Below are 27,909 nucleotides of genomic sequence, written 5' to 3'. Positions count from 1 at the left end.
AAGTTTCCAAAAAACAGCACTTCAACATTGTATCATTGCATTAGTTTAATTTTCACAGTTGAATGCATTTGTTTCCTCAGTACAAATCAGGGTATACCCCCCTTCTTCTCCAGCTTAATATCAGCAAACATCCATGTTTCATATGAACACACATCACATTACAGATCATTATTAGCATTAACACATGTCTACAACATGTCGTTAAAACTCTTTTCTTCACTCCTCTCCTTCCACATCAAGCCAAGACTAGTTTTCCTAAAAAGCACCTCAAGGTGAACTTATGGTTAATCTTCCACAGCTTTGAAGAAATTTGAGCTGCAAAGCAAGCCTTTTTTTTCTTGTTGAATTGTCCAGTTTGATTGTGTTAACAAATCGATTGTGTCTAAATTCGTAAATTAAAGATTTTTCATGCAAAAATCCTGTTATTAAATGATTTAAGACATTCTTTAGTAAATTGTACTGACCTTAAAGATCAACCTCAGACTCAGATTTCTTTTTGGAAAACCAGCCCAGTTTGGTTCAAAATCCTAACTTGTCTAGTGCATAAAAAATAAAAATAAAAAAAATAAAATCAGCTCCTGTCTATAATGAGGCATGATGTAAAATGATCACACACACTCAATCAATCACATCCCATAAAAACACAAAGGACCCAGTAATCACAGCCACCCGGGTCAAAGTGAAACTGAATCATCTGTTTCCAACTTTGCTCAAAACAGTTCAAAGTGTACTATTGACATAGTAAAACCTTACAGCTCATGATCATCAGGGTTTTAATGTCAAAGTTTTTCATTTACAACCAAAAATAGAGATTTTTTTTTCATTTGACAGCTACCTTTCTTTGGAGAATTGCAAATGTCATGGACCAAACATCTAAAACATGTAAAACCAGCCAAGCTGTATACAGTGATAATGACAACGATGTACTGACGTGCAAGAATGTTAAATTATTTGCTGGATGCTTGAAACACCCAAAGAAATCAGTAAATTTAAGGTCACACATCAGTTAGACTAATTGCAAGAATGTAAAGAATTAAAAAAAAAAAAAAAACAACAACCGAAAAAAACCAATCAACTGACTTTGAAAACATAAAATTTATATTAAACTTTGCATGAGAAATTGTTTTCTTCCCAATAATTTGACTGCAAATTGTGTCCCAAAATTCCTTGAGAAGATTTGGTAAACCATAATAAATTTGAAAACTAAAAGTAATAACAAAGGCAGGAAATGAAACTAAAGTAGATTTGTGAAAATGGTTGGCAGTTAAATTTGCACAATGGGTTCAAAGTCGACAACAGCAAAAACTAATAGATGCTGAAACGCATCAACACAAGTGAAACATCAAGTTTGGCTTCTTGTTGACGCGGGTGGCTGCAACAGTAGCAACAAAAAGGCTCTTCTTGGTTTGGTATGAAGTATAAAAAGGAAACAATTAAGACTACTGGGTTCATAGCAGGCATAGAAGGTCAAAGACCGAGCCGCTGACTGAGAGTTTGGCTGCCGCTGAAGGTCTTCATGAGTGTTCAATGTGAGAAGATATGTACGGCTAGCTTGTTAGCAACATTCTAAATACATCGTCGGTGCTACTGAATATAATACTGTCAGTGTTACCGTCAGCAGTTACTGAGTACATGACCGTGCCATTGTGATTTATAATACTGCAGGGCTGTAACAAAATGTCCAAACATTAAAACATATGACAGTAACTGGTGCTAATTTGGTGCTAATGATATAATGCCATTCAGAACACAATTAAATTGTTTTAATTCTGGGGCTTATTTTATTGTTTCACCTAAAAGAAAATGACCCCAACAATGTATCTGTCTGCAGCTATTGTTCTGCTGTACATCACAGGCCATTTAATTGTTTAAAGAAAACAGTCACGTATTCAAGGCTCTGCAAAAGTCCCTTTTCTAGACATTGAGGTGTTTAAGATTTTGAAACGTGAGTGTACCAGCAAGGTAAAGTGTGGTTTTTTTTACTGTTTTTTTGTGCAGCATGCATTGGTTATTATCACACCAATCATTGGGCCGGGTCTTCTTAAACTGTTGCATATGACATTTTCTTTTTTCAACTTCTTCATGTTGCTGGAATTTGTTGTAGGTATTAGTTTATGCATATTTATGATTGTATTATTTATTAAAAGCTTGTTCAGTGGTTCCTGTAATTGCCTACTTACAGTCAGGTAGCTGTAATTTTTTAATGTGTGAGATAAATAATTTTCTGCCCTTCAAAACAGTTTGTGAGCTCGAAGTTATTTCATTAGTCCCACTCATGAACACTTCAAATGCCCCTGCCAAACTCTCAATGAGCAGCTCCAGCCTAAGGTCAAGGCCATGGAAAGGTTATGCTAAGCTCAAAGGTCACGGTAAGGTCATAACACTGCATTAGGTCAATGCATTTACCCAGATGACGATTGACACTTGGTTTCAAGTTTTAAAGAAAGATGCAAGCAGACTCAGAACTTACAAACCTCATACATTCCAGTTTTTCCACAGGACTTCAAACATTATGTCGTGGAAATCAACTACCCACGCACACAAACACACTTTTTTGTCGTTGTTTTTAAAAACAGGCATTCCTTCATTCTCACTGATGTATGATCAGTAATATCACAGACAGCATGATGGGTGTGTGGATGGAGCAATATGATTGGTGACACCTCACAGACGCATAACCACATGATGAAAGAGCTCTGTCAGTGTCCAGTCCTTCGTTGCTACCAAATCTATCAAGAACTTGACTTTAAGGTAAGAACTCTTACTTCACACCCTTCAGAAACTCCACTATTCTTTAAATTTAATAAGTATCTATTGAGAATGACAAAATGTTCCAATATCAATGTGGAAAATCATTTGTTTCATCCAAGAAACGCAGTCTCTTTGGGCAGCACAAGGTTTTTTCAGGGTGCTGACACCACATGTCTACAATGAGACTTTTTTTCTTTTTCATCGTCGTAGTATTTGTTCAGGCTGCTACTGTTTCCCTACTTCACAACTGACTCACACAGACAAACAGACAACAACAGACAGAGTGATATTTACATTATTTACAACAGATTTTATCCTCCGTAAACTGCTGTGAACCGAGGAGAGGCAGTAAGCTCGGGGACTAGACTCAAAGGTGACCTTTATCTCAGTCATACTGCAGGTAGAAACTTTAAAAGGTTGTTGAAATTGTTTTTGAAAATGTGACATTTTGAAGTCCCTCAGTTCATTTCAGATACAGTGCGAAGCCTGGGGGAATAGGTAAAGGGCAGAAGGCGAGTGAGACGACAGGACGTGTCCTTCAGAGGAACAAAAGGAGTCTTTGTACATAAGGCTCATTGTTTTTTGGCTTTCAGTGTTCAGAAAGTGGCTTGAAAAAACCTTCACTGAAAAATTCCAACTGGAAACTATGCTTTTAATTTAACTATTTATCAAAACCTTTAACTGCTTAATTTTACTTAATTTGTTTAATGACATATTTTAAATATTTGCTAACAATTTGAAGTGCTGTAGTTTAATATTTATTTAAACCTAGCTTCCTATTTTAACAGTATATTTACTTTCTGTGCAGTACACAGTTATGTGAAAAAGAAACTAAGTGCACCGCATGATTTTTATCTTTTACAATCAATTTTAATCTTTCTCTGTATAACTTTATCACAGCTAAAGTTATCAGTCTCTCACGCTGTCGTGCAGGAATTTTGGCTCACTCTTCTTTACAGCCGGAATCAAATGATTAGTTCATTACCAGGCCTCTGGAGAACTTTAAGATGTGTCAAGGAGGTGATTTAGTTATTAAAATCAGCTGTGTTGGATCAATGACACATCTAAAACCTGCAGGACACCGGCCCTTGAGGCCTGGAGTTGGACATCCCTGTCTTAGATCATCGAGGTTTATGTTTGTGCACAGCTCTGTTAATGTCCTGTTAGAGGACCTCAATCAGGTAGAGGTCAGGAGTCATTGCAAGCCCTTGATTCTTTTGATTTTCCTGTTACATGACCCAATTTCAGCCAAGCGTTTGTTGTAAAAAAGATGGCCTCAAATTTTACTCTAGAATACTTTGATTACAGAGGAGTTCATGGTCAACTCGATGCACGCAAACCATACTTGTTCAGGCTTTTCTGGTTATACTATAAACCTCAATGTTTGTGTGTAAATTTTCATTTGTTTAATCTACACACAAACTTGGTGTACATGCATTAACGTAAGATTCCATACAGAATACACTCGCAAAATGTGAACTTTGGACAGAGAATCTTTTCTTTTTTTACAGTCTTTTTCCAGCTGATGAAGTATCCTATGTTTAGATTTGCCAGTATCTCGCAGTAGGAAAAGTCAATTTCCCAAAATCCAGACAAATTCTGAGTGCTTCAAAACCAAAGCAAACACAACGAGCCTTCATGTGTGGCTATCATAAATATCAAACTTCTAGGGACTTTAACTTGTAAGAGAAAGCAATTAACCAGCAGTGTAAACAGGCACAGTACTCAATCACCTCCCCAGTTTGCAGGTGCAAGTAGAAGAAATGAGAGACGTCCTTCGGACCAGCAGAAGGAGGGCTGGAGGGCAAAGGCAGAAGAAATGCGACGTTTCCCGGAATAAATGGAAGACATCCTGGTTGCCTAGCAGCAGGGACTACAGAAACGATAACCTCTAAACCAGAGAGAGCATCTGAAAATGAGTCAGGTGTTCATATCTTAATGAAAGTGGTTGACGCCTTTTTACAGCCGTCCAATCAGTTTTTCCAGTGTCATTCAGATAAGAGGTAAGAGCCATTTACAAGAAATGGTAATACAGTCCAATCAGACTCTGGATCATAAAACAAGATGAGTTGAATAGCACCTTCATGGTGTCCCGACATCGATATAGTGTGCGTCCTTCAAGTAGCCGGGCATTGTGTCTCACAACAAAATGGGCATTTAATAGCATTCTAATAGAGCTCATCAGCAGCAGAGACGTGTCTTGTAAAAGTCTTCAGTAGTTTTAATGGCACAGACCAAAGGTGGGATGGTGTTCACAGGATAGACAAATAGTAGAGAAACTGGTTTGTGCAACAAACTCCCATTGTTGCAGACTTGTGCAGCTTCCAGTAGAAATAAAGAAGAAAAAACATACAAAAAAAACCCCAAACAGTACATCCATCCAACCAAGGGAAGCAAAATGACTCCAGAGTAAAAGTAAGGGAACACGACTGCTTCCAGCAAATCAAAATAGTGAACAACTGTTCTAGACACTAAACTAAGTTTGGGGACACTTACTTGGTTGGTTTGAGATGACACAGGTTGTATTCTAAATCATGTAAGAAGGGAAGTGTTGGGTTTTCACTTGATCTAAGGAAACTTATTATTTCCACTAACTTACATATTTGGTTTTCCAGATGGTATAGGATGGGCCACATTTGCTTGTTTTCCAGTCCTCCTCCTCCTTTCCTTTCTTCAGTCAATTTATAGAAAACAATCTGCATTCTTGACTGGACTTTTTGGATTCCACTTGGTGAATAAAGAATGTCTCCATGACCCGATAGGGGATATGTTCTAGACCTGAGAGAACCTGTTTGTTGGTGATATGTTTGGGGTAGATTAGAAAGAATGTATTTTGATGACGAAGATTAAACTGAACATACTTTAAATCACATTCAATTGACTTTTTTCGGTTCTTGGCCAGGGGAGCCAGAGAGACCATATTTAAGGAACTTGTTGGGTTTCCAGACTAATGTTTGCTTTCTAATTAGCAAAGTAAAGTTTGTAAAGTAAAGCAAAGTAAAGATTCAATCACATTTCTGATTAAAGAATGTATAGTATCGTGTTCGATTCAAGCAGATGACGGGTGACTGACAGGACTTGCTGACTTGCACAGGGAGAAATTGGATTAATTCCACATCACAAGAGAGGGAAATTGTTTTATACCTCACAACCAAAATGGGAATATTTGTGGAAGAAAACTGAACCAAATCATTTTGTTTCACAAAGCATGATGGGACTGGTTTCATGTCAAGTAGATTGAACTAGATTGGTTTTAAATGGTGGGACCTCTTTTCGGTCTTTAGAAGAATGAACATGTCCAAGAGAAAGAGGTGTAGAAACTTCTTCAAGTCCGATATGTTCTGTTCAGTTTCCTGAAGATGAAATTAAATAAAAGCCAAGAGGAAGTGATTGGTTTGGTTTTAAATGGAAATGAGAGAAAGCTAGAATTCAAAGCAGAGTTGTTGGCTTCTAGAAGTTAAAACTCATTTAACTAAGGTGACATGATGTCATGTAACAGGTTCTAGACCAGATTAAAGGGAACCGATCTGGTCTGGGAATTAATGAGACGTTCAGATATAAAGAAACTTTCTGGGTTTCCAGTGGACCAAACAAAGACTGTTCTGTTCTTCCATTCAATAAGGGGGATGTGTTTTAGACCAGAGGTGAGGGAACTTGCTTGGTTTCAAGTATTGGGGATTCTTCTGGTTCCTCTGGTTCCTCTGTTTCCAATGTGTCTCCACTGTTCTGCTCTTCAGCGCTGCTCACAGTGTTGGATTCTATAGGAGCCTCATCCTAGACAAACACACCATATTTTACTATGAAAATGAAAATAAGCATTGAGTATCGATGACCACCAAGTTAATAATTACTGTATTATTGCAGTATTGATGAGATTACATGTCTGAGTGCCCTTACCGTCACCCAGGGGTGCGACAGGACCTCCTCGGCAGTGAAACGGGCATCCACATTCACTTGCAGCATCTGACTTATCAGCATCTGAGGACCAGATCATGCAACAGTTACCAGTCTGCAGTACACCGTACCAATGTGCTGCTTACTAGGTCACACTGCTGTATTTCATGCTATGTGCCTTTGCTTTATATGGTTTCTCTTTTCACTTTGTCCTGCTGAATAGCCTCTAATTTTGAGATGGTTAAAATTCAGTTTTGTGCTTCCTAAACCCACTAAATAAGAGATCAAACCACTGAAACTTCATAAAAACTGGAAAAACATTAACTCAAAAACCATCTTAGCAAAATGCAGGGCTTTAGTCAATGGTGAAGCCACAAGATAATCATGTTTGTTCTTGAGCTGATGTCGGATACCAAACAATGTATTTACTGTTTGCAAACTTCATGAATGGTACCTTTGCTGGAAGACTGATGGTGTCCCAGTCTGGAGACGGAAACTCCAGCTTCCCTCTGAGGATCTGATCAAACAGCTCCTCCTGAATATTATTCTCACTGAGGAAGAGCAAGAATCAGGAAAAGCTGTTTATTAACGTAACCAAAATGATGGTAGGTCACATGATACCAAAGCAATACAAAAGACAAGACTGCGTTAATACAACAAATGAAACAATTAACACATGCACGACTGGATAAACAACAACTTTATGCTAACTCACCTTCTGAAAGGAGGAAATCCACACAGCAGGATGTAGGTGATCACGCCTGCCGCCCAGATGTCCACCTTTAGACCATAACTGCACACATACACAAACAAAACAGTGTAATATAAGAGACGGTCAACTATAAATAAACGTTTATAAGAAAAGGTAAGAAGTTTTTTTCTTTACAAGCAAAAATAAAAGAAATATATATTGATACATTTCTGACTTAAGTTATACTACATGTTGTAAACAATATTTTTTTTTATAGCAACAGGATACAAAGCAATTATTCTGGAGGTCAATTTTTTTCAAAGACTTATTACATTAACTGTCACTAAATTTAAATATTTATATTTATTTAACATTCATATATATTTTAATAAAGTGAAATTTTGGTCTTTTCATTTGAATAATTCTTTTAAATTGAAGTTTTTTCATTCATTTAATTCATTCATTATCCATTTAAAATTAAAGCTTTAGAATCAGACAACAATGCATCATATGTAATGTACATATATATAAAACCACCAAATATATTACATTTATTCAGACCACCACCAAATGTAAGGTATATGTCACAGCTGCCCTAAATTCACAGTATTTGTAATTAATTTTTACATTTCTATAATGGTTACTCCACCAGTATGTTCAAACTCTTTAATCAAAGTGATTAATTGCTAAAAATAATGTTGTCACCCTGTGTATTTTCAAATTTACTGTTTTATAAAACAGTTGGAAAAAAAGTAATGCACAACTTTTGAATGAAGATGACAAATTAATGGGTTTTAGAGCTATTTATTTTAGTTTATTTTATTCTGCTAAGCAAAAAACATATTGCATTGTATCAAGAGCCAGCCTTTGACCAAGTCTGTACTGACAATTTTAAATTGGTTATTTATTATTTGGATCTGCTATTTTACATTTTTTATGAATGCAGCTGTAGAAATGAGACAGAAAACAGGTCTTTAAATGTGCTCTTCATGTGCACAGCTTAATTTGCAGTATTTTTCTGCAGACCTAACAATCTAATATTCCTGCTTTCAACCATCTGTCCCAATCGACTTCAGAAAAGGAGATTAGCATAAATTTGGGGTTTTGTGACCTCCCTTACCCGGTCTCAGCGATGATCTCCGGGGCGACGTATGTCGGCGTGCCACAAACAGTGTACAGTGGTCCTTCCACCACTGTCGCCAAACCAAAATCCCCCAGCTTCAATGACTTAGTGCCATCTGGATATTCACAAACCTGCGGGATACAAATACATGAAATCTTCCCAAGGTGTACACAAAGACTGCAATCAGAGGAGGTAAACAGCTCCACAGGCTTATTTTACGAACCGGATAATCATGTTTCCAAATAAATCAGGAAGTCAACAGAAGTAATAATTACTCAGCATAATATATAAGTATAAGATACCTTTATTAGTCCCACGAGTAGGAAAATCATCAACCTATAGTTAAAACAATACAGCTTTTTTAAAAGAATGACCTAAAAGAAGTATTGTAAATAAATTACTTACAAGGTATACACTATATATTACCTTCAATTTATGTTCAAAGTATTCAAAAAAGTAAAAAATTACTCATTAAAACGTGTCATGAACTTACACTGTTCTTAAGTTAAAGTTTGCCTTACTTACGTTAGGTAATCATTTTTAATGGTAAATGGCCTGTATTTGTATAGCGCTTTACTAGTCCCTAAGGACCCCAAAGCGCTTTACACATCCAGTCATCCACCCATTCACACACACATTCACACACTGGTGATGGCAAGCTACATTGTAGCCACAGCCACCCTGGGGCGCACTGACAGAGGCTGCCGGACACTGGCGCCACGGGGCCCTCTGACCACCACCAGTAAGCAACGGGTGAAGTGTCTTGCCCAAGGACACAATGACTGAGACTGTCCAAGCCGGGGCTCGAACCGGCAACCTTCCGATTACAACTCCCAACTCTTGAGCCACGATCGCCCCAAAAACACATTAAAATTGTAAATGTAAAATAAACAATGAAGAGGTGCATAGTTTGTAGACTACAGTTTATATGATTTAAAATTCAAGAAACTGTTAAAATAAAAGCTTCACAATTGTTTTTTCATCTTTTCTGAATTTAAAAAACGTAACTGCAAAATAAAATTCAAGTATTGTGAACACAATGTGTGCATGTTCGTACCAGCAGGTTCTCTGGTTTGATGTCTCGGTGTACGATGTTCATTCGGTGCAGGTACTTGATGGCTCCGGCCAGGTTGAACACCATGGCGCTGGCGTCTCGCTCGCTGTACTTTGTAGAGGAAGTGATGGCGTCGAACAGATCTCCACCCTGAACAAACAAAGGCATGAAAATAATACATTTGTTGTGTTTCATAAAAAGAATAAGAGCACTGGAGTGTTAGCAACTTTTGTGGTGATTGAAAAGTTCTTCGGTTTCTTTATTTTTCTACATGAAAAACAGAGGCAGCAACAGAAGCTGAAACCTGAAAAACATTCAGTTCATAGTTTTTGCTTCAATAAGCAGCTGAAAGTTCCCAATGTAATAACACTTTCTGGAGAAAACAGGAAGAAGAGGCGAAACCTTGACGAGCTCCATGACCAGGAACAGCTGAGTGGGCGTTTCGTCCACCTCGATTAACTGGATGATGCTCGGATGTCGAACCCTCCTCAGGACCGCCACTTCATTTTCTATCAGGTGCTCCTGTTTACACACACAGAGGTTTGGTGTCTTCATCATTTCAGAGGACTTTACATAAACTCAGGATTAGTCAGAGATCAGTGAGTCTTACCTTCCCACAGCAACGAGCTTTGTCTATGATCTTCAGAGCATACTCCTGTCCTGTTGACCTGTCAGTCAAACAAAGATAAAATATTACAGATTCACACACCTCCTGAATCCCAGTGTTGAGCTACTGCACTCAGAGGGCCACACTGAGCCTGAGAATAATACACAAAATCTGTCTGTGTTTGTTTCTTTGACCACAAACTTCTCCAAGACCATCAGAAGTTCAGCAGCCAACCTTGGCACACAGGTATATCTTCGGTCCCTTGAGGTTCTTATGTATATCACATCATGTTGCCTAGCAAACATTTAGCATTTCTGGACCTATAACACCTTATACCTTATAAAAGCATTGCAACGTTTTAATAATAACATCTAATTTATATCTACAAAACTTGAATTATGCATGATATGTCGTAACAGCATCATGTTACCTGGCAACTATCTAGCAAAGGGCTAACATGAGGCATTTTTTGCATATAAACTTCCCCTACCCCTTCTAGTTTTTGACTTTTCTCAGTGTGATTAAGTATATCAGTTTACAAACAGCAGGTGCATTCACTGAGTTATGTGATGGTTATTTACCTCTCCACGCACTCCTTCACCACAGCAAAGTTTCCGTCTCCGATCACCTTTCCAACCTTGTACTTCTCGTTGATGGTTGAGGAAGAAACTGTTCGATTGCCGTTCACTGTGAAAAGAAGACTTTTCAAATGTCACTGACTTCCTAAAGTCTGAACACACAACCTCTGAGTTAACCTGAAAGTTTCAGAGTTTGACAACTTCCTTCAAAGCATCACCTCAGAAAATCTGCTTTCAAACCCACAGAGTCACAGATGTGCTGTCATCCTTACCCCCTCCTAAGCCACTGAGCCTTTTCTCTGGGTTTTTATTTGGTCTTTTGACTTTCAAGCACTTGTGCGACCCTCAGAGTGCAAGCCAGGGAGCATGCACTGATGCCAGAGGCTCAATGCTTTCAGCCTGGCACTGGGCACACAGTGAGGTTCTCAGCCACCATGTGTACTTTTATCAAGAAGCTGTTTTTAAATAATTCACTTTGATATTCAGCCTATAGCCTCTCAGGTCTTTCAAACAGCCATCAAACTCACTCAACTTCTGTGTCATGTAGGAGCTTTTTTTTGTAAAGTTGGATCTGTTACCAAGAAGTTCACATTTCACGGTCACTGACTTCAGATATTACACTCACAAACTGCAGACTTGATTAAAAGATAAACACACCTTCACCTTCACCTTCAGCAGTGTCATCTGGCTGTTCAGCCTCTCCGTTTACATCAGTGGAGGAAGCACGACGAGGTGAGATCTGAAGACAAATGTAAGGATGAACCATTAGACATTTTCATTGCAAACAACAATTACAAATAGAAACAATCCATCAATCATCTGATCATTGTGACCTTGAGGCTGCGTCGAGTCCCGGGGCTGGTGGGGGATGGGCTGGACCTGGATGATTTTCCAGAGGTCTCATTAGCTGAAAGCAAGAAGGAAGTGATCTGATTGGTCAAAATAATTGTATACACATACCTGCATGAGTTTGAAGACAGTGATGAAGAAGTATGTGGTGGAAGAAACAGATGGTTAAGTGTGCTAAGAAATTATTCATGTACTTCATTCTTACTTGAGTGCCCATTTTCTGCAATTTAAACCTGGTCCCTTGTGAAAAAATGCCCACAATTCTACTCAGAGAACACTGACAGATGTTCATTATTCCATGTAAACAGGGACAGCCGTTTATCAGTTTAACCAGTTTGTGAAAATATTATGAAACGATCTTGCTTTGTAGCCCTTGATGTAACTAACTGAACCTATTGCAATACTAATCTAAATCCCTTTAAACCAGGGATAGGCCATGTGAGTCTTCCAGTGATATCTCTTTGTGACTATCAACACTAAATAAGACTTTTACCTACCACAGATGCATTAAATCGCTTCACTAAAAAGCAGCAGAAATCAATTACCACACATGCTTTGCCCAATTGTGGGTGCTGACACTGCACCAAGAGCTGGCACACAGTCTGCTGTGCAAATTTCACCGCTAATTTATTTATATTTTGCTGAATATTTTGCACTGAAATATGAATTTACTGTTAATCAGATCTTTGCTTTTTTGTTACGTTTTTTTCCTTACGTTTCCGTGGAAAAGTGCTTTTTGAGGACACGCTGTACTGCGAGATGACATATGGCAATAAGTTTTTTTGGCTAACAGCTCTTTAGAATCACTTTGTTGGTGCAAAAATGTTATTTAATTTCTTTTAAAGTGTCTGAGATTTTTCAGAGATTCGAGTAAAGAGGCAGGAACAAGTGATGTGTTTTGCGTTTGTGTTTTGTTGCAGCAAAGTGTCTAAAGATACATTATTTTTACTACGTAAGCTGTTACCATATGTGTAGAAAACACTGGCTGATTATATGAGTTGTTAAAAAAAAAAAAAAAAAAAGAATTTCGGTGCAAATTTTAATTTGAGTGAGAAAGCACTATGTGAATAAAGGGTTATAGTTCAGATGCCCAAGGCTGAGAAACAAGGACTTTTAGCAACACTTAGATGATAGAAGAACTGTGTATGTACTTTTTGTGACATCAACCTGACAAAAACTTCTTGTTATATCTTTCTACTGATAGTTATTAGCGGCGGTTTTCTTATTGCTTCATACCTGGACCAGGTGACTTTGTCCTGGGCGGACCTTTGGGTAGAGTCCTAGAGGAGGAGAAGCCGGAGCTGCTGGGGGTCTTGGTTGTTTTCTGAGGGGCAGATGAGCGAGAGACCTTGGTCCTGCACTCTGGAAAGAGAGAAAAGGGTCGTGTAAAACTGAGAGCTACACATTCTCTCAGTGGTTAACAGGATTGTGTTATGAGCAGGCTTTTGATGTTTTTCATATTTGTATTTGCACATGTAAACATGTAAATACAACTGAATAAACCCTCCCCCAATTTTGTGAGTCTTTGTTTTTCTTTTTACGATTCAAATAATTTGTTGTTTGCTAACAAAAAACAGAAAAACACTCTACAAACAATACAAAGATGGGTGTGCGTCTGTGTTACCATTCACAAAGGCCGGTGTTTTGCTGCTGTGTGTGAGCACAAAGTCGTCCTGAGCGTAGCGAAACTTCTCTGGACCGCAGGCCATAAACACATCGTCATCCCCGAAAAAATCCTGCAAACAGGTCAGCTGCACACACAAAGAGAAGCACACGCTGTGATTCATCAGATTTTAGGAAAAGCTGCAGCGGCATATGTGTGTTCAGAGTGTGTGTGTGTGTGTAGCAACACCAGACATGTGTGCATGTGTGTGTCTGTGAGAGAGCAACAGAGCAGATGACAGATGGGAAATTTTGAATCATGTTTACAGCTGGCAACGCTTCAATGGGCTCTGACACACACACACACACACACACACACACACACACACACACACACACACACACACACACACACACACACACACACACACACACACACACACACACAGGCACAATGTGCTGTCTAAGGAACTGTTTTGAGGATTAAATAGAAATTGCACATCAAACTGTCCGAGATTCAGAGAGAGGGAGGAGCAAGAGAACAAAGAGTGGGAGAGGAAAAGATGCAGAAATGAAGGATGAACAAAGGTATAGGAACAGGTATAAAAGATGAGAGGTTTACAGTTAAGGCTCAGTCATCAAAGTGAAATTCATCCCTGTTTCCTCACACAAACGCTGAGACTGCTCACAGGGCTGGTTGGAATATGAATATGAAAAGATCCTCTCACATCCCAGTTTTTGACGCAAGTGATTGCTAGATTTTAATCAACCCACAGAGCCTCTCAGAGTGACTACAAACAAATTTGATTTTAGCTAATTAGCTCTTTAAGTTGTCCCAGTTTATTCATTAGTCACATTAAATCATTAAGTCCCGACTCGGCACTGTGAAGGATTCCTCTGTGGTATAGACAAGTTATTTTCCTCCCACAGTGGAGCTTCCTCCATTTCAGACTCTGGTCCATGCTCTCAAAATGGCTCGCTATTGACCGACTGCACATATGATTGATTTAGTGAAAAAGGCAAATAGTCAAGTATTGAGAATTAGCTTATACTCATGGTCTCCGGTCATAGCTTCTAATGCTGGTGTGAAGAGGACAAAAATCTAAAACACAAAACCTTGGTGTTTTTTCAGGTTCAACAACGCAAGTGACCAATTACACTGTTGTGTGATGTGGAAGAAAACTGCACATCTCTACTCTATTTGTGTTAGGCTGAGGTCAGGGACGGGGTTAGGGTTCTGGGGTCAGAGTTTCCACATCACAAAACTATGATATCACAACAGTGTCATTGGTCACTTGTAATGTTGAAGCTGGACCAATATTGATTATGATTACCATGAGACATCTACAAAAAGAGGATATCAGACGACGCCTGCAATTACCAGGTTACCCTAGCAGCCAGTTTCTGTATCATATCAAGTATGGTGGACCACTCTCGAGCACGTGTCACGCATTTCATTCATTCATTAGTATTCCATGTTACTTTTTCCACTCATGACTTATTTGTATTTATTCTTATCAGTCACCAGTGTACACTGACAATATACAGATGAAATAACTTAATATGAGCCAAACCAATACATTAGACTAATTTCTTCACTGTTAAGCTGCTTTCCACACTCAGACAGCAACTGATACAAAGTCATTTCAATGCTGTACAGTTGCCATGGGGACCACACTCCCCCTAACGGTTCCGGAACTGGACTGAACATTCTGTGTGTGTCTGTAGCAAGGGGCTGTTCCTAGATAGCTGGTTGCTACGGTAACCACACTGCAATGTCAAAGTATGTGAATGTGTGTATGTGAAACGGGATTTCTGTCCCACTCTTTAAAGAGGCTGTACAAACTGAAGGAACAGGGCAAGGACGCACGCACGCACGCACGCACGCACGCACGCACCCACACACACACACACACACACACACACACACACACACACACACACACACACACACACGCACTCTCGCCTTGTTCCTGTGAGACTGACTAAATGAAATGAAGCAGTCTGAGGCAGAAAGAGAATAAAAGCCCTCATTACAATTCATGCCTTTCAAAATAAAAACATTCATTTACACAAAACTATTATTTGTTTTTTTTTGTTTCTGTCTGTTGATGTTGAAGTCAGCTGCATTTATTTTCAGATATAAAATACAGTATAAATACAGCAGAAAACACCAGCATGTTACTCAAGAGGTTGAAGAATTGTGTAAATAAAAAGTTCCTGCTGCTACAAGTCAGGGTTGGGCATTTCCACTACCTTATATATTTTCTATTTTCTATTACTGACAAAAATCATTCTCATTATTTTATCCTCTTACAGACAGACGACCATTTACACTCACATCTATGAGCAATTTAAAATCACAAATTAACCTAACACCACTAACTGTCTGCCATTGGACTGTTGGAGGAAGCTATGAGAGAGCCCATGTGAATATGAGGTGAACATGTGAACTCGACAGTACCAACCAACGTGCTATGTTGGTGAAGAGTTGGAGGAGGTAGGTGGGGAGAGAGAAGTCCGAGTATGTATTCCTGTTTTGTGCCAGGGCACCAAAACAAATATGAATGATAAACAAAATACTCATTCCAAGTTTTTTTAGGGTTTCATCAAATTGGTAATGCTGATTGGTGAATCCTGTTTGTGGATAGGTTAATTTTCTCTTTAAGTCTTTTATAATCTTTTCGTACTATAACTTTTCAAGTGTGATATCAGATTAATTTTTTTTAGTTCTTCTTATGAACTTTTGAAAAGGGTCAATGTTCATATATAAACTTTGCCCGGGGGAATGCTTTTAAAGTAAAAACAATGAGACTGTTAAGGAGGCAGATGCAATGGATACTTTTATTTTGAAGGAAGCGTCTGCAGAATGTGTTTTTATTTTTCCCAAGGCAATGGTGCAGCTACATCTTAACAAACGGAGACAGTTTTGTGCCTTGTGTGTGTGTTTCTGAGGGTGAACTCAGTAGACTTATGTGTAAGTGTGTGTGTACAAGTCTGAGCTGCATTCACTACAACAAGCTTCTTTCAGTCACACCGGCGCCTCGACATGCTGTCTTTGCTTTTCTTCAGCTCTCCGTTATCAGCGTCACAGTTATCTGTAACTTCAAAGACAGAGCGCGTGCATGTGTGGGGTAAAAATAACCCTGCCGTGTGATGCGTTTAAATCCTTAACCCAATATGAGCTCACAAAAGCATTTTGAGGAGGATCAGCTCCTAGTCAGACTCTGTTCAAATTAACTTCAGCTGACTGCTGCAGTTCCAGGGCTTCAAACACATGTACTTATAAAGAGCAGAGAGTGCAGATTTAAACTTCAAGGAGACTACGCTAACCACCCGTACACTTTACACTGAAAATTGCACCTTAAATGAACTCTTTTATATATGATGAATCCCAAAATGAAACACATTCCTGGAGTAATTTTATAATGAAGTGCTGTAATTTGATTTCCGCAGTCAGCCCTCGTTCACTGGCCCTGTGTTGTCTGAGTTTGCGTCAGTTTAGAGCTCAGCAAAACGGCTGAAATTACTTTAACTGTGTGTCACAGTCAGGCTGTGAACATTACCCACAGTATGTCTAGTTCAACCCATTTGTTGCTGTCATTTTTTCTAATTAAACCGTAAATTGCTGCCAAAAAATAGAGAACTTCAGAAGAGAAGATATGACACTTAAAGAATGCTGAATAGAAATCAGTGGGAGAATTCTCCACTGCTAGAGACGACAGATGTCCTGCTCCTGAACTGGGAAATGCATGAGCCATGTGTTGTCACTCTAATGCAAGTTCATGGCAGTTCTAAGTAAAGATGATGGTAAGTGGCTTTCGGTATCTATAACCTGCATTAGCATATGATGAGTGCTTTAGTGGTAGGAAGCACAAATGTTGATGGATTCTAGCTTTAATAAGAGTTTTGTGATTGGTGGTTTCAGGATCTCATTCCTGCTTTTTGCAGATGATGCAGTTCTGTTGCCTTCAGCTCCCAAAGGGGAAGTTTTTAAGTGAGTGGGAACCGCAGATAAAAATCAGCACCTTAAAGTCTAAAGCCATGGTTCTCAGACAGAAAAGGGTGTGCCCAGAGGAGTGCCCACTCTGGGTGAAGAACAAGTTGTCGACCCAAGAGTTGGTGAATTCTGTGAGGTTGTCTGTTTATCAGACGATCTAAGCTCCTACATAGCCTAACGTGTAGCCATTAGGTCAGGGTGGATACCGCCAGTGGAAATAAGCTTTCTAGCAGCGTGTCTGGGCTCAGCCTTAGACACAGGGTGAAAAGTGTTTTCATGGAGGCAGCAGGCGACCATATGCTGCAAGTCTGAAATGTAGCAGCCCGAGTTTGAGTCAGAATCCCATCCCTTTGATGTGTGTCTTCACTCTCTCTCCCTGTACTCCCGTCCCCCCAAAAAATCATCTTCAGCTTTATTCTTCTAATTTCCATGAATAACTGGCTCTTATAAGGAAAAAATACAGTGGGCTAAATGAGTATAAATAGATGTCACTTTTGGTACATACACAAGATGAATCTGAAACACCTGCATTGACTCCATCAGACTAACATCGAACTGTAGAAGCACTTAATAGCTTAATAATTGATGGCACAGGATGCAGGAGTGAACTTTTCAGTCTAGAGGCAGGTGTAAATCATTACTTTGTGTTTCACTCATTAAGGATTTCCTCCTGAGCTTCCTCTAGGTGTAAGTGGGACTGAAAAGAAGTGAGCAGGCTCTCTTTAGTTCATGGATTTCTAAGTACGAGTACTTTATATGTCTATGATTATGCAGGACAGATGTGTTCTCCACTGAAGCTGCTAAAAGTCTGAACATACTGTGTAAGCGTCCATGTTTGCTGCTTTATCAATCCATGAAGTAGCTTCATGTTGCAGCTTTTTCAATGTTTGTGTCAAAGAACAAAACAGGAACACCAAAAGTTATCAAACCTGTTTCCCGTCCAGCGTGTAGAGCTTCTTTACTGCTCCAGAGTCCAGCTTGATGGCCTCGGTGATGTCCGCCAGCACCTGTTCGAAGGAGTGCGCCGTCTTCTTGTTCAGGAGAATCCTCACTGCCTTTCGAGGCTTCACGCCGCTGCGGATCACCGTCACCAACTTGGGTTTGATGAAGTCTTTGCTCTCTCTGCCCTCTCGACTTTCGGGGCGATCTTTGGGGACGGTCGTCGACACTCCTGTGGATGCCGTGGAGGCTCCACTTGACCTTGCTGTTCCAGGCCCAGTGCTGGCACCGGGCTTCCAGCTTGGGACGGAGATCTTGGTGTAGTCGACCTTCCGGTAAGGCTCGTTGGAGGCACAAATGTAGCACTCGCCTGAGCAGCAAGGCAGGGTGTGAGGAGGAAAAGTTACATTAAAAACAAATACTGCAAAGGTTTTACAGGAGAAACTTTTGACTAAAATTAACCAAAAACCATTAAAGCTCAATATCGTACACTGAAAAAAAAAGCATTAAATATCTCACATAGTTAACTTAAATATTAGGCTTTTATGAAATGTGTGTTCAAGGACACCAAATGCCACCAAAGACGGACGCTGTTTTAGCACGTTAATTGCAATTTCTATTTCTATTTTGTTGTGTGTTTTAACCGGGGTTAATAAAGCTATTAACTGTATCTTAATTTTCTAATGTATTTTTTATTTTAATTGTACATCAGTTTGCGACTTTGTGCCAATTAAAAGCACTTTACAAATGACCTTTACTTACATACAAAGTGTAGCAGTGGGCAATGGGCCCTGAAGTACACTTTGCAATATCAACAGCAGCATGGAGAAAGGCAGGCACGATTAATCAGCTGCCATGACTGCAGTCCTTAGGCTTTGAATTCACCACATTTAAATTATATTAAAAAAATCCTTCTGCTACATTTTGTTCACCCGGAACGCAGCTCTGTTCTTCATCCTGTGCCCACTTTTTTATATCTGCAGTTCATTTCCGTGTGTCTCAGAAGTATTTTGCTGCCTTCTGTCTTTTCCTTACTTGGATTTTTATTGCATGTTCTTGGCAGTTTTTTGCATAGTACTAATCCTTTCAAGTAAAAATTAAGTTATCGGTTCTTTAATAGACCATCATCACAAAGATTGTGACCATAACAAAGCAACAATATTCAAGCAACAACTTCGATAGAAACATTAAGCAAAGTGAACTGGCTCTAAAAGGCAGCCTTGAATACAGGAAGCTATGCTGTGTCATCTGTACCTGCTGGCTGTTGTCATGGACGCAGTTAAAAGGTGAAATAAGTGAGTGATGTACAGGAGGGCGTTCAGGGTCACAGGCTTATTCGAGAGCGCGGTAATACAAGCTTTGTGTGTGACAGTGGATGAAGAGAAGGTGACAGCAGATGTCAGATTCACTCCTCTCACTCTGTCTGATCTGCTGGAAAACTGAACAGCTCGTCACTCGTCAGAGCGTTCAAGCACCCAGGCAGGAAATATGGAAATGATGAGCATGCAGTGTTTCATATCGCAGCGCAGCTCCAATTAATCTGACTGAGTATGATAATAAAATGTAAAGTCAGACTGATAATCCAGTTTAGTTTCCACATAAGCTGTTATTCAAAAACAGCTTGTTTCACTTAGTGGTCATATTAGAATTAGTTATACTACCTTAACAGATGTACTAGCTATGAATAGAGCCTTATTTACATAAAGTGTTCCCTACAAAATAAAGACGTTACATTGCTATAGTTTGCAACCCAAATTAAGTAAAAAGACAGTTTAATCTATTTCTTGCAATTTTTTTGGCTGGTGGGAGGGGCTAAGAGTAGAGCTGCTATTACTACACATCAGACTGAGCTGGATGAGGTGGTGGCATCTCACTACAATGCCTCCGGGATGCTTCCTGGGAGTCTTACTGGCAGGAGGCTTCAGGGCAGACCCAGGACATGCCAGAGAGATTATGTCTCTCATCTCAGCTGGCCTGGGAATGCTGCAGTGTCTCTCCCAAGAAGAGCCGAAGGTGGTGGCTGGTCTCTGCTTACACTGCTGCCTCTGAAACCCAGTCAGTAACCAGCAGGAAATAAGCAGTGGAAACCTAAGAACGCCACCATTCAAACCCTTTTAATTCAAGGGGTTCTTTTTTTGTATTGTGTTTTTTTTTTTTTTTTAAACTACAGCTTCAACATGTTGAGATCTCCAAAATCTGCCAGGAGTGGTTAGAAAATGATCATATTATTAGGGGCAAATTATGGCTAACCTATTATTTAAAGACACTTTTAAACACACTATAATTAAAAAATTTCTTCTGCATCAATGATCTCATTGTCACATTAAAGGGGAAAAGAACCTGTTATCATTTCACATAGACCAAGGTTTCATTTTCAGATTATCAGTTGGGGGGGGGGGGGGGGGGGGGGGGGGGGTTGTTAGGCTAACTGATCATTTTAAAATTGACCATGCGTTTGAATGCGAGTCTCTGTGTTAGCCCTGCAACAGCCCGATGCACCCCGCCTCGAATTTCTCACCCCATCCCACAACCCAGAACTGGATAAGCAGAAGAAAATGGACAGATATACATCCATGATGTGACCATCACTTCACTGCTTGTGCTTATAGTGCCTGCAAAACACATCACACCCTTCATGTCCAGGACTGCATGACAACTCTGAAGGTGTCCTGTACAGCCTGGCACCAGGACATTAGTAGCAGATCGTTAAATTTGTGAGCTGGAGCCACCATAGATCATAGCTGCTGGTTTTGTTTTTAATGTTTTTCCTCATCAGCATCTGCATGAAAAGGAAATGCCTAAGATTCAAGAAACAAAAAATATTTGACATTTTGCTGATCAGAAACAACTAAACTATTAAAATAGATGTTCCCTTTGGCAATTTTAACTTTTATGGCACAGTTTTTGATGTATGTAAAGAAAGAAAAGGATGAACAATAAAGTTCTACCAATGATGACAAACAGTTTAATTCCTTTATTATCCTCTTACTTAGATTAGCGACTAATGTGCATGTGCCTAAATTTATTTGAGCTTTAAATCTGTCATCAGTTAAATCCATTGGGCTGTTTGTATAAAGAGTTTTTAAATATAAGATAAAATTATAAATTATACTAAGGCTCCAGCAGACTGCAGCTGATCACATGTACAACAGCCTCCAGCCACATATCCTGTTTTACCTTATATGGTTAAAAATGGCTCACCTAACACTCCCCTCTCTCTTCGTCTTTATCTCACTACCTTTCCAACGTGCACACACCTTTCACTCTCTTTTAAAATCAGACACACGCTTATCTGTGCCAGCAAGCCTCTAGTAAAATGCCCCTTTTTTCCTCCCTTTGTTTCATCCCCATTACATGTTGACACACACACTCTTTCTCTGCAGGTATTGTGTGTGTGACCTTGTCTCTCCACATGCAGGCTTTCACTTTGCAATTCAAACCAGATGGACAGGATTGCTGCAGGTATTCATTCAAATACCTCAGTGACTAAACACAGAAGCACCGTCTGTGTGTCGATACGACATTAGAGCTGAGACACCGGCACAGTCTCTGTTCAGGAGCTGTTTAATGTAAAGACGCGACAAACGGGAAATTTAATGAAGGGTACTTTTAATATTTCAGCTTTTAAGGTTAAGAAATTATCGCATTGATTAATTAACAAACATTTGCAGCTTATTTGTGGAGTTTGTGACAATTTTTTAAGCATTAGTTTCAAAATAAAAACTTTTCTGAAGCTATTGTCTTTATTATTTTTATTGTGTCCATTAAATTCACTTGACTCAAGGTTTTTTTGTCTATAAAAAGCTACAGATTGCACCTTCGTGGCTTTTTATAGACAAAAAATAGACCTTCACCCAGGAGACTGAGGTTTGAGCCCCCTTTTCCCTATTACTTTTAGACTTTTTTGTTTTGTTTCATTTTAATTAGGATTTAATAAAACAACATGCTTTACAAAATCTTATAATTTAAAAGCAATGGAAAAGGATTCAAATAAGATTAAAATCAAGAAGGTTTAAACACTTAAAACCATTTTTGTGTGATTATATTGTTAAAAATAGGGGAAAATTTAAAAAGTTCAAAGAAACTTCCTAGTGATTCATTAATGATGAAGCAAACCAGACTTCCTCAAGCACTGAAATGGTTTAGTTGGGTTTTCTAAAACATGCTTTGGATTAAAAATAATAATAATTTTATTACAACCATAAAACATGATGTATATGAGCTGATTGTTATGGCTGCTGCCAAGCCTAGAAAAACCTGAAAGGTTATGATATTTGAAATCTCTGTCACAGTACTTTTGAAATGCTAAACCAATAATCTTGACATTCAGCAGGACACACTCAGATCAATCATCCCAGTGCATTAGCTGCTTTCCAGCACAGCTAATCAGATAATCCATGTTTCCCCCTCTGTTACAGCTCAAATACTCAGTTAAGTTGTGAGCGATGACTTTTCCACTTCACACTCGCAGCTTTGAGCCGCTGTGGTCTGTTTGTCGTTGTTAAGTGCTTAAGAGCGATGCATCTGTCTTTTAGTAGATCTCCGGCTGAACAGCTTCCTGGCACTAACGCTCATCAGAGGACATTAAACCAGTCACTCATCAATATTGATGATAAGTGATGTTACTCAGCCACTGGTCTGTTTCTCACTAAATGACTTTAGGGCAACAGGATGAGCAGAGTGAGTGGATCTCGGAGTTGCTGTTAAATTATCCAGGAATATTGTTCGTGCGTATAAATTTTAGATGTGGAAGACTTATGAGCATTTATGAGATACATGCTTCTTTATAAGATAAAGTACACTTGAAGTTTACAAGAGGATATTGGAGACAGGATATAACACATAATGATGGGTCATTAGATGACTGTGCACTGAATATGTGAAGGCATTAGTGGAACTGCTCAGTTTGGTCTTCTAGATATTATCTTTATTACTGTAATTAAGTCACAATAATTTTGAGGGGTTAAAAAGTGCTTGAAAAATTCTGTCAAAAGTGGTAAAAACTTACATAGTTAAAAGGTTTTATACACAAGATGTTTCAAAATTGTTCTGTGTCTATAGCACCATTATAGCATATCAATAACATAGCCCGCACGAAACCCAACAGGAAGTCCATTTTTACGGCATTTGCACTAAGCTGAAGTTTTGCCATTTCAAGGCATTATTCTTTAGAATAGTCATTTGTCAAACATTGGCAAAAAACTGCAATGTTAATCCCATTGAAGATTTTGAGCTAATTATTCACATAATATATGGGCAGTCCAATCTAAACATCTAGGTGATGCTAAATGACGAAGCTGGTGGGCTTTCCCTGAACGGTCTGTTGGCAACAGCAAAAAACAAACAAACAAACAAAAAAACCCACAACTGTAATTGTTGGATATTCTGTAATGTCACACGTTGGGCAAAACAATTGATGGATGTATGTGTGCAACAGCCAGTTATCCATCCTGGGCTTAAAATATCCACAGGAAGCAGGTAGACCTATCAAAGGTGTGTGATCCCAATCATCACTGCCGGCAGTTTCAATTAACTGGATATCAGTTTAAAAGAGAAAGGAGTGTGACTAGATGGTGGGAAGGTATCATTTTCAATAAAATGTTAAAAACACAATTTTCCTTTGGTTCAACTTTAATGAGCTATGCGTTTACTGGTGGGTTCAGTTATCCCACATACATACAGTGTCACCATGGACAAAATCTATGGTAGAGATGATGGGATACGTCCCTAAGATACCTAAGTACCTTAAATTGCTCCCACCAAAATTTAACCAACACATATGCACTTATTTATTAATCACAAGCTTTACTTGGAGTCTCCAGCTTAAAATCTTCAATAGGATTAACACTGCTGTAAATCTGCATGTGCATAAAAACTACACAGGGACAACTTCACCAAATTACAGGATATATAGTGTCAGGGGTCGATTCAGTAGTGGACAACATGATACTTTTTATACAGAAACAGCTGTACACCTCAGACAGGTCCTGGGTTATTTCCCCAATGAATATTAAAACCGATATACCCTTGAGTATTACTGTATTGATTATGTACTTATCAGTCTGCTGTTGATGTACACAGAAATAAATAATTCAAGCATGTTTGGATAACAAAAGCCAAGAGGGAGCCGAGAGGAAGGAAACATGAGGAAGTTTAAACAAGACAGGCCACTTGATTGATCTGTGGTGAGAGTAATCAACTGAAGTCTGCACAAAATTATGACTCAGTGACAAATGACTACTGCATATTTATTTTAAGGATATGCAACATTTGCAGACAAAACAAAGATTCAATAGTCAGCAAGACCACTGCTAATATAAAGCACCTGACATCAAAAATCTGACAAAGGGAACAAATGTGTAGGTGGTCAACTAGGAATGGAAATGGCTGTAGACCAATTTTGACTAATTTTATGATGACAAATGATCCAGGAGATCAGATGCTTTCGACAAAGACATTATTGATGAGTATTGGCAGAGTAAATAGGGATCAAATTAAAGAATGCCCTAACCACAATCCAGATAATAGTCTTAAAATATTCGTATTAATCACAGTAAGTGTGCACCCATAGCCTACTAAAGCATGACATTTTCTACCTCAGCTGGGCATTTTTGCTCATTGCCTAAAGGTTTGTGATTGACAAGTTGTTAGAAAATGAAAACCAAGCTGCCAGTCTTACCTTCCACCAGCTCATCCATACTGGTGATCTTCTTGCTGCCATCTATAGTGTAGATCACCCGCACTCCTTGAGGCAGATGCAGGTTATCCGCCAACGAGCGTGTGAGCTCCATTAGCAGAGCGTCGTACGATCTGAACCGGTCACTAGAAACAGCGTACACCAGGCCCTTAAAGTACCGGTCTCCGTTGCGATAAAACCGGACTTTTTTGGCTCGTTTCTCCGAGGTGAGCGCCTGCAGGGTGCGGGTCCGGTAGTAGCTGCAGTTGGCGCTGTGAGCAGGACTAGGGACCAGGCTGCTGCCCCTGGAGCTCGGGCCAGACCCTCCACCACCAGCACTGCTGGTGGAATCATCTCTCTTGGCCCGGGTGGAGCGTCCTCGCCGAACCTTGTCACGTTCGTCAAAATGCTCCAACTCGAGGGTCTTACTCAGAGACATGGCGGATAACAGTCCAGTAACATTCAACGAAATCCGTGCTAGAAAAGAATCATCCTTCAAACAGCAGGAAAAAGTTTATCCAAGCTATGTAGTCCAGATCTTGCTCACGTATAGATAATGTGATAAGTAATCCCTAAAAAATGTGTTATAACTTGGAGACTTCCTTCCAGTAGATAGATTCTCATAGACCAGCTGTAGTCCTAAGACTTCTAAGATGATCTGTAGTCCAGTTGGCCTGAACGAAGAACCAGCACTGTGGCAATCACACCAGTCATGGTTCATTTAAATCAACTGAAATCTTCATAATCCAGGTGAAATCTCCAAAATGACATCAGGTCACTTTGATGTAAATCCAGCTTAAGTCAGAACTCAAAAATATCCTTTATCCAATTTAAAAATCCTTAAAAATCATGTATTATGTTCATGCTCTAATCCGTGATGTCCACTGGTCAATAAGTTTGGGGTTGTAACTGTAAGGTTTTTGTTTCACCTTATTTTTAGCAAATTCAATGTGAATGTGAAGGAAGTCTGATCCTTGAATTACAGATTTTTCCCACCAAGGCTAAACCTCCACTGTCCTCACAGTCACCTATCTGCAGTGTCAGGAACGCAGCTGTAACGTCAGTGATCTGGCTTTGAACTCAGTACTTTGAATGAACAGACCTTAGACAACCCGTTCAATCGACTCCAGGTTTAGATCTGGGCCAGTGCCTCGAAGTCCCTCTAATCCTGCTTGATTTGGGATTTATGTCTCATTCACAATTTCTCTTCTAGTGTCCTCACCATCCCTCCGTCACTGGGGAAAAAAAGAAGAAATGACAATCACATGGTTTTACTGACAAGACAGAAGTCACCATCATCTCGAGAACAGCCTCCAACTCTATACCAGTGCAGACATAGAGCAGGAATTCATTTTTAAAAAGGTCATTTTGTATAAAACCATGTAATTAAGAGTCGGTATTGCTTGCACATAGTTTGCTTTTATTTAATTATTCAATATTTTATAAACAAAAATAATTTTTAATTTTGATTAAATTAAACCAGTGTTAAAAAAAAAACTTTAAAAGTTAGATTTTACAACATTTTTAAATTATTTAGAAAGCACCAAAAACCATGTGAGGAAACAGCTATGACTTTTCCTGTCATGTCTGATACTGAAATTTTTTAGGGCTGAGCTGTCATCTCACAGAGTACCGCGTCAAACCACCCCCAAAAATCCAGTGGGCATCCAAACTGCCCTGAGTCAAACATGACACCTAAAAGCATCATGCAAGTTAACATTTGCACAGTTTTGTCACTCTCTCTTAGCTGACTTGCTTTGGTAGTTAGAAGAGCTCACAGAGTTTTTAAACAAAAAACATAGAAATATTAGATTAATGAGAGGTCGTCCTTCAACAAACCAATATAAGATTAAATACATAGTAGAACAGAACTCTGGGAAAACACTGGCTCATCTTGGACTCATTCCTGGTTCACATATGTCAGGATGCACAGAGCAGATGCGGAGGGCAGGAAGTCAAACACAGGAGACATTTTAAAAACAAAAGACCTGAAGCTTTTTAAGGCATGAACACTAAATGCTCCACCCCTGAAACACCTGTAATGTCAATCTGTGAAAAAGATAGAACCAAGACTTGATATCGAGGGAAAAAAAGTTGACTAAACCTTTTTTTCCCTCGATATCAAGTCTTGGATGGAATATTGTGGCAACATCTGAGACTCACAGCCTGCTGGGCTTCATTCGATCACAACCATTTAAATTAGCTATCAATCCAAAACCATATTTAAAATGAATACATGTGTTTGTTTTCTTCATGCAATAATAAAATAAATATTCCTTGTCCTGAAAGAGTCACTGGTCCACAACAGTACCTGAAAACGTCAGCATCTGTCGGTCTACAGTGCAGTTTTTGCCATTGTGCCACAAACACTGTTGACTGGGGTAATTCCAGCACTGTGTCCACTATGTTTGCAGGGTCTGTCAGAGGCACGCACCCGTGAAATTTCCAACTGCCCATAAACTTTCTGGCAAAAATGCTGCCACCTTGTGGTGATGGTCTTTATTGCATTTTGCAGTGCGTTTACAAAAAGTACCTTTAAGGAGCTGGCCCGAGCAGAATGGGCTTCTATTGAAGATCATTAAGACCCCGCCCCCCACGATAAATTGCACATGCACATCAGGACTGATAGGCATCATACAGTCAATGTGTTCAAATGTGTGACATAAATTTGGCTGCACAGCCACTGTGGGAGAATTGCATCGATTTCCAGTGTTATTAGATTTAGCTTAAGCCCAATGAGAAATAAAACCCTGCAGATGAAATGCTTATAAAACCCGTGCTCTCTCTCTCTCTCTCTATCTGATAACAGAATTGACTTTATCCATCTATCCGCCCTAACACTGCTAAGCTGGCTGACAGCGTCATTCAAACACACACACGTACACTGAAAGGGAGGCACCTACCAATAATGCTGTGGAACCGGTTTGTTGCTATGGAGCGTTTCTCCTCTTTCCCCTCCTCGGTGCTCTGGTTACGGTCTGCTCCGGGGGCTCCCGGCGGGCTGAACCACTCTAACCGAGCTGTTCCGGGTCCGTCCGCTGACCTGGGATACAGGGATGCAGGAGGGAGGCTACACCGGTGGACCGGGATGCACCGAGTCAGGCAGCATGGCCGCTGCTGCAGACAGACACCGGCTGAGGCTCAC

General features: G+C 39.5%; 1 protein-coding gene across 2 annotated transcripts; it reads right to left on the bottom strand.

Annotated features, from left to right (window-relative positions):
- Positions 1–36: 36 nt before the first annotated feature.
- LOC101471471 (serine/threonine-protein kinase DCLK2) lies at positions 37–27,909 on the bottom strand. 2 transcript variants are annotated; one of them, XM_014413108.4, is made up of 16 exons: positions 27,668–27,909; positions 24,768–25,999; positions 18,079–18,458; positions 13,172–13,298; positions 12,784–12,909; positions 11,532–11,605; positions 11,356–11,437; positions 10,702–10,807; positions 10,124–10,181; positions 9,916–10,035; positions 9,517–9,663; positions 8,457–8,590; positions 7,361–7,438; positions 7,100–7,196; positions 6,649–6,729; positions 37–6,525 (listed from the first exon to the last, which is right to left on the bottom strand). In XM_014413108.4, exons 2-16 carry the CDS (start codon positions 25,201–25,203, stop codon positions 6,385–6,387), a joined length of 2,187 nt encoding a protein of 728 aa, XP_014268594.1. In that variant the 5' UTR covers positions 25,204–25,999; positions 27,668–27,909; the 3' UTR covers positions 37–6,384. The 2 variants fall into 2 exon arrangements, with proteins under 2 accessions (XP_014268594.1, XP_076738489.1); XM_076882374.1 differs by having other exon boundaries at positions 11,362–11,437.

The sequence above is a fragment of the Maylandia zebra genome, linkage group LG3, assembly GCF_041146795.1.
Source record: "Maylandia zebra isolate NMK-2024a linkage group LG3, Mzebra_GT3a, whole genome shotgun sequence".
In the NCBI taxonomy this organism is placed as follows: Eukaryota; Metazoa; Chordata; class Actinopteri; order Cichliformes; family Cichlidae; genus Maylandia; species Maylandia zebra.
This window is presented reverse-complemented; position numbering and strand designations above follow the sequence as displayed.

Excerpts from the sequence above, each read along its gene's own strand:
- LOC101471471 (XM_014413108.4), bottom strand. The coding sequence starts at position 25,203 with ATGTCTCTGAGTAAGACCCTCGAGTTGGAGCATTTTGACGAACGTGAC. Across the intron at positions 13,299-18,078 it reads ACACGCTGGACGGGAAACAG|CTGACCTGTTTGCAGGATTT; the intron begins GTTTGATAACTT and ends TTGTGTGTGCAG. Across the intron at positions 11,606-12,783 it reads GACAAAGTCACCTGGTCCAG|CTAATGAGACCTCTGGAAAA; the intron begins GTATGAAGCAAT and ends TCTTGCTTTCAG.